Here is a 13243-nt window from a genome sequence, read left to right on the forward strand (position 1 = left end):
AAACTACTCCTTTTTTCAGGGATGCCTCTCCAGCTTGCTTCATCAGCTTTACCATGGCGAAGGCATATCCTGGCCAAACAATCCTCTGCTGTCAGGACTGCTCCTTGCTGTGCACAGGGAGGCTGCTCCCCAGCTGCCAGCCAGGAGCAGGACAGGGGAAGCGTTGCTTGCAGAATGCATCAGGAGGAGCAGCGTGAGCCTGGAAGTGGAAACCAGAGTCACCAGCTAAAGGCTGAACTTCAAATTGACAGGGGCAAAACGTAGAATTCAACATCCCTGTCCTGTGTGTCTTAGCTCACAGTGTGTAAACATCAGCCCTCTGATGAAAGGGAAGGAAATCAGCCCTGCTCATAACAAAGTCGATGCAAAGGATATCACTGACTGACTCCAGCTGGTCCTTGGTTGATGCACAGGCATTCATGGCTGTGAAAGAACTGAAGTGCACATAAACAACTAACAAAAGTTATACACAAGGGATTTATTACATGAATAATTTGACATACTCCATGGTAGTCAGATACAAGTGCATTTAATTAATGTTTTGTGGACATCATAACAGTCGGAATATTTCAGCTGAACAGTCAGTATTTGGCTGAATTCAAGCCAGTGCAATTCATGACATAACCAGAAACAGGGAGTTACAGGTCTACAATGAAGTTAGACTAGATAGCAACAGCATATTTATTGTCACATCAAAGCATTACAAAGTATGAAAGCCCAATATTTCAACTATCTCTAAAATGGTATTTGTACAAAGCTGTTGTGGATACTTAAATGTAAGGATTTGTCGCATCAGTTATGGACCATGACTTTATTTTTGGAAGCTATTTGAATATTCAAAACTATCTGGGGCAACAAGAAGAAATGTAAACATCTGACAGTCCTTTGAAGGTCCCTTCTGAGAAAATACATTGTGTGCCACAGGAAAAGTGCATTCTAACTGGTGTGTCTGCAATGGCCAGTTTGACTCACATTCACTTAGCACCAGGTATTTATCCATTTCTGCAGTAAAAAGTTAGAAAATCTTTGTATTAACTCAGAAAAGAGAAAACGAAGTCAAAAGTTTTTTTTCTTCTTCTTTCTTTAGAGGAACAACAAGTAAATTAAAAAAACCCCCGACCCAACATTTAAACAGTTACCTCTTATGTACAAAGGAACCAGGAGCTAGCAAAGCGCATAGCCCCTGAACAGTCTTTATTATTTTTTTCTTCAGGTTCATGTACCTGAATATATGAGTTTATTTACAGGTGGACAGTATCCACAGAAGTAATAATCAGAATTTTTCTATTTGGCTAAAAGTTGTATAAAAAAAGACAAAACACTTTTCAAATACTTTCCAAATATATATATATATATATTAAAAGTATTCAGTATTTCCATCAGTGCCAGAGTTGGAAGCTCTTCCTCGTTGTAAAAAGTTAACTTTGTGATATAAGTGACAGCAAAGGACTGACAGGGTCAGTCAGAGCTTTGATTTGAGGGACTGCAGCTAGAGCTACCCCAGGCCCACAGGGCAGTTGCAGATTGCAGGCAAGTGAATCCATGTGTGTCTGTTGCAGTGACAGGCCACATCCTGGTAAGGGTGACCTGCTGCTCCAGAGAGCCTCCCACTCATGCTGGACAATCCTGTGGAACCCTCTGGGGCAGGTTCCCTTTGAAAACAACCACCCAAAAACCTCTGAAGTAGTGGAAATATTCTTTATGCAAATGAACAACTAGCATGGGCAGGTAGCTCAGCAAATGGAAAAACAAAATCACCACACTAATTCTTGTGAAGAATATAAAATTAAAGACTTGGCCCCTCAAATACAAATACATACCACAAAAATACTTTTAATTAACATAACCTAGATGAGTGCAAATCTCTGGATACATAAGACTATGACTGCCTTCATACTGGTATGAAATATCTAAACAGTTTGCATATAAACAAAATCTTTGTTGTTGAGTCCGTGCTTGCTTTAGTCTAAAGCAAGGATATTCTTATTACTTCTACTTTTTTGGTCTTTCTTCCTGTAGGATAAAGCATAAGAATCACACTTCATTGAGTAGACTGGGCTGATGTATATTACAGCGACAACTCAAAATTTAACTAAGAAATGGTGCATGCAGTATCTTTTTCCCATATTTAATTACACCAGCTACAAGAACAAGACATCCATTTTCCATCTTTCCTGCTCCCTTCCAGCAGAAGGTACACTAAACCCAAGCTCTGATCCTTTGTCCCTTGCACACCCCTTTAGCCCTGAAGTCCCCCAGTGATTAGGAGGAAGGGCTGAGCACTTTGGGCACTGCATCACCTGGGGCAGCAGGTCTCAGCAGTGAGACCACAACCCCTGAGGAGCCATCCCTGCCTCCCACGTGCTGCAGGGCGCTGTGGGGAAGGGATGGTCAGAAGGAACCCGTGATGGCTGGAAAGGCTGTCCCGAGGGGGAGGATGGCCTCTGCAAGCCCAGGGGCAGTGGCCTCTTCTTGGCACAGCTGGGCTGAGTGTGGCTGCAAACTCCTGCTGAGTGCAGGTGAGAGCAGCTGCTGGCCCTGCTCGCCTGCCGCAGCTCCAGGATGCTGAGCCAGAGTGCAAGAGGTGCAGGGGCTGGAGCGGCTCTGGCAGAGGCTCCACAGATACTGCACCTCTGTTTGACCACGCTGGGCCTGGGAGCCCAAATTGGTCCCCCAGAGCATGCCAGGTCCTTGACTTGGCCACAAGCCCCCAGCCCCTCTGCTCCTTGGGCTGTGCAGCTCAGCATTGTTTTGTCCTGCAGCTAAGGTTTTTGGAGAGCAGAAACAAGACAGGAGACAAATATCTGCCAAAGGAGGTGGGAACACCTTCAGCTCCTGAAGTTTGGGGGTTTCTAAGCTAGGGGAAAGGTTGAAGTGATTCAAGATACAGTATGCAGCTGTGTGAAAATGCATAGTTTGTATGTATACATTCATTTACGAAGACCAAAGGGAGGTCCTTAGCTATGTAGTTTAATCACCATCTGCTTTTAACAAAAATGTGAGCTGACAATGCTACAGGATGTCAGTTAAACACATAGCCTGGGAGTTAATGGTAGCTGAATGGCATTTCCCAAATAGAGAATTAACTCTTCTTTTTGCTTTTTTGAGATAATTTAAAGTAATTTTTCATTTGAAGTCTGTTGTTTCTCTAATCATGTATTTTAAAATTTCAAGAGATTCCTATTCAACCATGGTCATCTCAGTAATGACAGACCCTGCTTTCAGGTTAAGAAGTAAAAACCCCAAAAGACAAACAAGCAAACCAACAGAAACCTGGGTTTAGCTATGGTGTGTGAACTAGATCAAAACATGGTTCTTTTAAACTTCTGAAATTCTAGTTCAGTAGTGAGTAGTGCTTTTTTGCTGTTTTGGATTTTTTTTGGTCGATTTTTTGCAATAGCTGAGCTAGTACTAAGAAAATCCTATGAGTTTGCTCATTTTTCTTTTATTTAGTTGACACTTTGGAACCTAGCTGCTTCCCATGAGGAATGTCTGTTGTCGTGAGCATTCCTGAATGTACAACAGTAATGTAACAGGCAGGATGGGCTTAAATTGAGAAAATCTTGGTCTAAATGATCTATTTTAATGTTTTTTTTTTGTTTGCACTTTTTCTGAAGAAAAATTCCTTTGTCACTCGTGACACTAAAACACAGTGGTCTATTTCTAAATGTAATTCTAACAAAGATCAGTACTCTCTGCTAATCAATGTGTTCTATAAATATTTAATTCAGCAATGGATTGACTTTTCTCATGATACTTTATCTTCATGTTTGTTTCATGTACTTTATTTTTACTTAGCATTTGACTTAGATTCTTCCTTGCAATTTTTATTCAACTGTATCTATGGAAATTGCAAAAGGCATTTCTGAAGCTAGAAAAAGGTAAGAATCTCATATAACTAGATTCATATGGAGGAGAGAAAAATTATCTAAGCATATTTTGCAATCTAAAGTCAAGAAACACTGCCTGTTGCTTAGTGAACTGATCATTCACTGGGAAATGGAAAAGTAGTAAAGTTTTTTTTTTCTTTCCATACAAACAATGAGTATTAGAAGTGCAAGAGGATAAGATTTGCTCTTTCTAAAATGCATTGATCAGAAACAAATTATTCATTACCTGAACTACTTGAGCAACTTGAGCAAAAAACAAACCTTCTCAATTTTTATAAAATTACTCTGTACAAAGCTGGTTTAGTGTGTTGATAGAATTCAGGAGCTCATGCTCACAAATCACAAATTCAGTAGTCATTCTTTAAAGTTTCAGGTGCAAGCAGATACTTCTCAGTACCTTAACTCAATTACTTTCATCAACTTTTAGGCATTAATATGCATATTGCTAATTTTGCAAATGTTTCTAATTTAAGAAAAACAACTGGAATGTTTGGAGTGGCCTGACTTGTACTGAGAATAATTCCCAAGATATCTGAAGTCCATTGGAAGTACTCTTGATTCAGCAGGCAGAATTGACTCATGCTGACATAAAGATTTTAACAATTGTTTTGAAATGAAATAACAGCAAAAGTCTCAGAGGAATTTTGCAGGGCCAAGTCTGGATGGCTTTGATCCAGCACTAAATGATTTTCAGTGGCAACAGACTGCAGAGGCTTTTTGATGAGTTATGGCCAAGGTCCTCTGAATTCTTGAGTTCTCCCTTAGCTGCTGGTGCTGTGAGCATTTGACAAAGGTCTGTATGGTGGCATTTTGTTGTGTGTTTTTAATGTTGTAAGAATGAGAAGAGCACCTGCTTCTTACAAGAAACAGTTTTTTGCTATGTCTAAGTCACTGTAAGTGGAAGCCCCTTATTTAAATGTGCTGTGCCAGCCCACAGGCTGCCCCCAGAGGGCAGAATCAAACCAGACTGCTAAGGAATAGCATCTGCAAGTCTTCTCTTCTAGGTCTTCCTTCAAACATGCATGGAAATACAGCAACCAGTTGGGCCACAGAGCTGCTATTTGTGCTCCCTGACAGAACACGACCTTGGACAGGGCCCGACACTGCTCTTGCTCCTCAGCCAAACATGGACTGAGTTTTCAGACACCCAGTGTGTACTATAAAAGTTTTAAGCTTAAGCTTTTGGCCCATAATTCCAAGAGCTGAGCTCTGCTGTGCAGCCCTCATTTCTGTAGTGGGATGGACAGGTGACATCAGTCCACACTTCTCTTCAGCACATGCACCACTGATGCTAAGCTCAAGGCTTGCACACCACTGGCAGTGCTTGCCTCGTTCCAGGAACTCCTGGCGGTCCCTGGAAGGACACAACAGCTTTGCAGCATGCACAAATATCTGGATCATGCCCATCTTTTGCAGGAAGAACTGCAGCTTGATTAAAAATGGCAAGATGATACATTTGCAGTCCAATAGGAAGCTATACCCAGGCTATTGGAGCAGCAAGTAGCTTTTACTTTTACCTATGGATGTAGAAATGAGCAGAATGTTTGGAACCCTCTGAAAAGGAACAGGGGTCTCTGGGAGGTGGCCAACTAAGAGCTTTTGCAAGGATGGATTTTACATGACTTCCAAGCTGTGCATGGTCCATGCACACACATGTTCAGCCTGGGAGAGGGGAGCCCAGGAATGATTCACCCTGGGAAGGAAATGAGCATCGCTGTCTCTTTCTCCCCTCTTCACTGCCATGTGCCTTGTTTGCCTCACTTTTCTTTGTGTGATTTGGAATAAAGATTTGGACAAAGTAAAAGTCAAAAAGGTCTTTATTTTTCAGCATGCTCCATAAGATTAAAAGGATTCTGTGCTGGGGCAGAGTAGCTGTTCTTTGTTTAAAATGCTGAAACTGGCATCTACAAATTATGACAAACTATGTGCAATAGTGAGTGCTGCAAGCTTAACGCCAAAACCAGAGGGAAGAAGAGTTCATTAATTCACTTAGGAACAAAAGGATTGTCTTTAGGACACTAGTTCCCAAAACTAGTGGGGATGAAGTCGGGAAAAACCAAATGAAAATACTATTGCCAACCTGGCAGTGGTCCTGCAAGTTGGGAATAGAGCTGTTTAAAGCAGGAAAATCTGTACTCTCCTACAGCTTCTGCTGCTGCCTTGTACCGGCACGAGTTCCCTGCCTGCAGAACCCAGGGGCTTTGCAGGCCGCCCACTGCACAGCACTGCACAGCACAGGGAGAAACGGCTCCTGGGTGCTTAACTTAAAATAATTTCCAAATTTCTATCAGCTCCTGGCATTTTAAACTTGCCTATTAAAACAGTTTCACACTTCTTTAAACTAGATTAGGCTGTTTTTTTAAACCCTTATCAATTAAACTAATGCAGGTTTTGCATATAAGGAAATCTACTGTCTAGAACTTTGTCTCCTCCTCATTCACATTCCACTTTAAACCATTATATCCATTAATGTATTGAATTTACCAAATGATAAATAATTTCAGAAGCTATAATATTTCTCAATGTATCATTAAAAAATGTCTCAGACCCAAACAGATTATTTACTGTATTTTAGGGAACTTCCATTTTTATAAAAACATCTTAGTTTCATGGTTAATTTCAAGTTAAAACTAGATTAATAAAATCTTTACTGTTCTGTGTATCAAAAATACATGGCCCAAAAAGTGAAAAAATTATATAAAGTGCGATGCATAGCAAATTAAAGCTCTGTAATTTTACACTGAAGTGAAAGAGGAAATGCTCTGGTTCTAAAAATAATAATTCAGAAAAAAATGTTTTTAAAAAAGAACTTGAACTTACTTTTACTCTCTGAAACAAGATTTGATAGGAAACAAATTAAGAACAATGTATACAGGCAGGTATTTCTCTTTTGTGACTGAAGCAAGAAAAAAGTATGTGTGGATATAAATACTGCTGTCTTCTGCATGCAGAATGTTTTAGAAATCCTCTACTCATAAAAACTAGGCAATTGGGTTTTTAGTTTCCTACAGCTGCTTACCCTGTGCTAAATTCACCCCCTTCTGTGATGGAAATACTTTCCTTACATGAGACAATATGAATAGCAAGTGACAAGAAACATGCTTGCTTTTTCAGAGAGTTAAAAAAACCCATGGTGCAATTGATGCTGATGGTCCTCCTTCTTCAGTTACCTGATGACCCTTTACCTCCTGCCCAGCATTCTCATCACTATTAAACTGAAGCTGTAATTAAAAGAGGCTAAAACTCTGCACTAGCAAAGCAGCTGAGGATCATTCCTAGTTGTTACCGCATCTGGGTAAGAAGTATACCCTGGTTCTCTGTAACCCAGAGATTTACAGAGGTCATGACTTCCCAGCCCCTTAATGAACCTCGCAGGGCCTAAGATTACTGTGAATAATTCCAGACTGGCTCCAGGGAGGAACAAGATCCAGTTAAGGTTGTTTTTCACATCCCTTAACTCCTCCAATATCTGCTTAGCAGAATCATGGAGCAGTTAAGATGCAGTCTTAAGACTCGTTGCACGTACAGTTATTGATCTAATTCCTCTTTTCCCCCATATATTTAATTTCATACCAAAATCAATGCCACCAGCCATAGGTGGAGCTCTCCTGAGTTTAATGCTGTAGGGGTATGTGCAAGATCAGGTCCTTAATGAGACTCCAGACAAAACAGAGTGGGGTAAAGGCAACATTACCATGCCTGCCCCATGGAAGAGCAGGGCCACAGACCCAGCAGGCCAAAAGCGATCTAGCATTTTATACAGACCTACACTAACAGGACTGGCTCAAGCCAGCATAACTCAGGAAACTTCTCTCTAGAAATGTCTCTGCTGAGGGTGGGAAGAGCTTTTTCAACAGCAGCACAAGCTTATGTCACCTTAATCTGCTGTGGAACTGCAGCCTGATGCAAGATGCAGAGGTCTAAATCTAAAATAATATTCCCAAACTCCGTGACTGAGCAAGATAATGTCTGGCTCCTTGCAAATGCAGCAGTGGATTTGAAATGCCAGAGGCAAGCAATGGGGCAATGTCCCCTTTACAAAGGTCTACTAATGAAACACTAACTTAGGTAGTCTAAGAGTTGGGAAAGAGCTGGAAAGAGCTTCCTTTACCTGGGGGTCCAACTTGTTTAGGGCTCAGTGCTGGGTCCCAGCAAATGTTTGGGAAAAACTTGGTTGAGTTTCCAGGGCTCTGTGAGAGCCCCTGAGGGAGCTGCAGCATGGCTCTGGAAGGAGGGAAACAACCATGCCTGATTCAAAGTCTGACAATGCTGTGACTCATTCAACAACTTTCTGTAACTTCAAAGCTATCCCACAGTTTTATTTTAATAGCTGAAAAAGAGATTATTTTTCTTCAAAAGAGTGTTCTGTACTATGAACATGTCATGAATGCACATGGATAACCAACCTCCCTCTAGGTGGACACAGCAAAGGCAGCACTTGAGCCAACAGCACAGGGACTATGGTGGTGTGGACTCCTTTCAAATTGGGCTGGCTATCCTGGATCCCATACTGAGAAACCCCCTTCTCCCTGGGGCTGGTATAGAATAGATTACAGGCTGAATACCACAGCCTAACAGCTCTTAAATTTGTCACTAGGTAACACATCCAGAGTACTGCCACTATGGTATTAGTAGAAACTCTTCCAAGAGCCCTGCACATGTGCAGAGGTATCCACTGTATCCATCCCTCTCACAAAGCTGAATGCACAATTTTCAAGCCCTCAGAAAGGGAGATTCACAATTTCACACTCCCAATCCCAGTGGGAAGTACACAGAGGAAAACCCACGTGCCTTTGTTCTTCATTACCTGTGTGAACAGCCCTGGTCAATGAAGCTGTTCAGGGGAATAACTGAACTTTCCTGAGAAAACCGGTACTGCTTAGAGGGCTCAGCTTGTTACAATGTGATCTGCATTTTACCAGACTTGTAATCCACAAAAAAAGACCCCAAAACACCAAAAAACAACTACAGAACTTCTGTAATTGACTGCTTATGACCAGTTTCCTCCTACTGGGATCCAATTGCGAGCAATTTTTTTCAGGTCTTTTTCAGGCTCAAGCCCCTTTTGGCTATTGTCTCTGTATTTGTACTTTGGCCCCTTGTTAGAAGTCTGTCAAACAGGGAAAGAATCAAACTAGTCTCTGTTCAACAGACCTGATTATTTCTGTCTTTCAGTTAATTCTGGACTCAGAGCACAAGACAAAAACAGTAAGAAAGATGGGAAGATCTCTCTGAACTGTATTTCATTATTTATCAGCAAAAAAAAAAAATCCCCAAACAGGGGTGAGATAGCCAGATACATGTGGCAGCCTGTATTCCATCAACCCTGCAGTGCAGATGGAGAGAAGAAATATGTGAGTGGAGCTTTTCGTTTGATTGTTCAGATCTTTCTAATGACTGAACAATGAATGCTCAATGCAATATTTTCCTGTAATCTTCTGCTTATATGAACTCTCTACTAAAGCTGGAGCAGATCATGTTGCATGATCTCATTCAGACCGCACAGTATCATGAAGAACTCAATTTTAAAAGCTTTTTTTCAAAATGATACCATTCAAGCCAAACACTGGTAAATTTAAGAATGTTTTCACCATCAGAATACAAAAAAACCCCAAAACTTTGAGAAAATGCAACAGACAAATCAAGGAAAATTTCAGACTAAACTATCTCTGTAACCAAGGGGAGTAGATTTTTTTTTTTCTTTCAATAATCCAGAATTTTTATGGCTTTGTAAAGGTGTTTTGGTATACTTTTGTTATGGAAAATAACATACCACTAGTCTATGTGATTTACAATTTCTCCCTCCTCCTTTTGGTTCTTAGGAATTCCCAAATTTTGTTTCATAATGTATAATAAGCAGTTATAAAATTATACCAACATTATAATTTCAGAGAGGTATTAAGATGCCAGTGCAGTAAAAGTTCATGTTCAGAGAGCGCATGCTTGCAGTGATGTACAGACGCATCACTTGTTTCCCTAATTTAGCCCTTTTTAAGTATTGCACCTGGTTAATAAGGCTACTGTCTATTTTCTTCTAACACTAAAAATCACACATAGGCAACATCATTTGTGGCTTAAAAACATAGTATTCCTAAAGTTTTTAGGTAAACTCATTTATTTCCTTGCATACTCATAGCTCCTATGCCTCCAGTTGCCTGGAGGAGTGTTGAGTGTACAGGAAATACAGATGGAACAAGTGAAATTTATTTAATGTGACTTGCTTATCATGTATTTTTTTTCAGTGAGCTCAAGTAGGATTCTTTGAGCTTGATGCCAAATACACACCTTTTACAACTTAACCAATGCTTTCACATGCTGAAATGTACAGCTGAACTTGTATCTTTTTCACCTTCCCTTCTGCAATACAAAAAACAAAAAAAATCTGTAAATTTGTCTGGTCTCCTAACACAAGATAAATTGCATAAATCCAGGAAAAGGTAGATTGTCCCACAAAGTGCATATTTCAGACAAAGCTATAGGAGTATCTGCTCTTGCCAAGGCCTGATTTCAGAAGAGCTCAAAAATGTGTGCCAAACTTTAGGAGCACGAGGAGTCTCATCAAGAAACTCCACAGGTGGAGGTAAACACATACTCGAGTGCTCTGATAAACCTAAGCCTACATATTATTCCTGAAATACCAGCAGTTCTATGTCTGTGCAGTTGCACTTTGTAATTTACAAACTATGTGCTCCCCTTCCCTGAAAGATTTGTTGGCATCACTTTAAAAATTAATTACTACAGTTAAACACTGATACTAAAAATTCTGATACCATGTAAATGCTATTTACATTTGTAGTTACTAATACTGAAGATGCTGATTTTTATTCACTTCACTATACACATTTGGGAAGTTGCAAGACAGAGTGCCTGGACACAGGAAAAAGAATTGATAGGAAAAGATTATTAAGGATCAAATATGATTTTTCTGTGTAAAAATACAGCAAAATTGAGAAATTGCAAAACTTGTGGAATTTCAAAATCCTAGACAGCCCAATTCAAAACCTTGGGTTTACTGAAGCTGATACCTTTGCAGATATGACAAAAAATATGTGATGACATGTTTTCTTTTAATTTCATGTAGAACTAGCCCTTTGCAAAGTGCAGTACACAACTCTCCAGGATATCATGCTGACATACTGCTTTTTTGCTTGCTGAAATCATTTGGTAAGAAGTAATGCAATTACAGACAAAGCATGTTTTGACCAAGCAACTTTGTAGACAAGAAGCCCTTATATTTACACTAGATCCTGAAAAGATTTACACAACTGTATAGATTTACATTATAATTAGGTTATGATTTAAGCTAATTTTCTGTATTTTTATGTAACTTTTTTTTTTTTTTTTGTATTTGGAACTTCCTAAGCTACAGCATTAAGTAAGATCATGTTCATCAATTAGTGCTTCATTCTAATTTTAATAATTCAAGTAGTGACATATTGCTCTTTTCATTTTGCCTAAAAATAGAAAAAAAATCATTTTGTTAGACATCTTCCATTCAAACAAACTTGCATCCTGCCTTTACAGCCCTCTCACGTTCCCTGAGGAAATCTGTTTCAACTGTTTTCTTTTTTCATATCTTCCAGAGAGAGCTTTTTACAAACATTTTAGTAACTTTTGTTTATCTGGCCATTGCCATTAAACATCATATATTAATTGATGCTGTATGTGATACTATGTTAAGGACTCCAGAATCAAACCTGAATTTTTAAAGAGGATTAGCAAGCAGTAAATACCAACACTCAAACATTTTAGAATGTTCAAGCCCATATTTAGAATTTAATTACATAAAGAATCCTGATTTAATACTGAAAGAACATTTATATTGCTAAATTAATTTCCCTCAAGGGTATATGAGAGATCTCACATTCAGATTCAAATACAGAAGGAGAAAATTCTAGGTGTTAAGATGTGTCAAAAACCAGCAAAACACCAGCTTGTTACTAAATTTATCTATTCTATTTCATCAGCTGAATAAATTCTTGCTGTGAATGTGAGCAAACACCAGAGCAGCCTGTACTTTCTTCTGGCTGGTGCCATCTGAAAAAGGCTGATTTCCCTGTTCCCAGAGTCCTTCTGTATTGCTGTTACAAATGGTCTGTGTGAAGCACAAAGAACATGATGAGTGCTTTCTGTATTGAGGAATAAGTTCAAAAAGTTACAATCGGAGACACACACCTCCTTAAATCCCACATTTGGATAGGACTGAGAGCAATGTGAAAGCACTGTAGTCCAAGATGGAAAGAGCAGTTCAAGTTCAAGTGGGCACTCTCAAGGTGTACATTGTCTGTTAAGATTTTCCCGCTCCATATGGATGCAAAGAAAAGCTGCTCCCATCTAGCAGACAGAGTGTATTTAAATGCTCAGCTTGATTTCTGTCCATGACTTCCATCTAGGTATTTTCCAAAGGTGCCATAAAATTCTGCTGAACTTGTATTAGAATAAAATCTAATACAATGATATCTAATACTATGATAACCTATACCTGCCTGGTTATGTACTAGAAAAAACTGACAAATGCAGATTAAAGCCCAAACTACATGCATGCTACCACCTCACAGGAAGATTGAATAAAATATAAGATCAACATGAGGCTTTACAAATGTTGCCGTATCAAAATATTTCTAAGGAAAGGCGCAGCACAACTTTCTCCAGCAGATGCCTCTAACCTTGAACCAATAGAAGGAAGCCTCACTGGCAACCTCCAACTTCTCTGCAAATGGCTAGCAAGCCTCTAATTCCATGTCCTGCTTCCGAGATCATGTTGCAACACATTTACAGGCAGCACAAGAAAGAAATCACTTTGAAGCGTGACACCTATAGCGATTGTCCTGGATTCTCAACAGGGCCATTTTAGCTGGTCCCAGATCACAATAAGCAGTAGAGAACCATCCCAATGAACCATCAGAATGAATGACAAAATGAAATTAGTGCCAAGAACATCTGGGACATTGCATGGTGCTGGAATCTATCGTGCAGGTTCTACAAGAGCTTTTGGCTAAAGCTTTACCTCCTGTTGTGCTGCCTATCTAGCCATTATTGTGAAAACCAAAAGGGAGAAGGAATAAAGATAGCCAATGGCTGCAAGGAATTTGTAGATAATTAGATAGCTAACATTCATACCAAGCTAAGGATTTGGGAAAAGTAATCTGACAGACAGGCATTCTGCTCAGCTTACTCACACAAGCAGGGCTGACCTGCCAACAGGTATGTGTTAGGTGATGATGGTATTGGTTAAAAGTGTAAACTTGCAAATTGGAATAGAAGAAGTTTTACTCACTTTGCATCTTGTATATCCTGTTGCGTTTGTGCAAGGCACTAGAGAATCAGGCACATTGTTTTGCGTGGAAACTCTT

At 39.7% G+C, this 13243-nt stretch overlaps 1 protein-coding gene across 1 annotated transcript in view; it reads right to left on the reverse strand.

Annotated features, from left to right (window-relative positions):
• Positions 1-458: 458 nt before the first annotated feature.
• Positions 459-13243, reverse strand: part of ZNF704 (zinc finger protein 704) — a 101648-nt gene continuing 88863 nt past the window's right edge. The window contains exon 8 of the mRNA XM_053970681.1: positions 459-2013. Within this exon, the coding sequence (XP_053826656.1) occupies positions 1993-2013 (21 nt within the window). The 3' untranslated portion in view covers positions 459-1992. The remainder of the gene's footprint in view (positions 2014-13243) is intronic.

The sequence above is a fragment of the Vidua macroura genome, chromosome 1, assembly GCF_024509145.1.
Source record: "Vidua macroura isolate BioBank_ID:100142 chromosome 1, ASM2450914v1, whole genome shotgun sequence".
Lineage (NCBI taxonomy): Eukaryota > Metazoa > Chordata > Aves > Passeriformes > Viduidae > Vidua > Vidua macroura.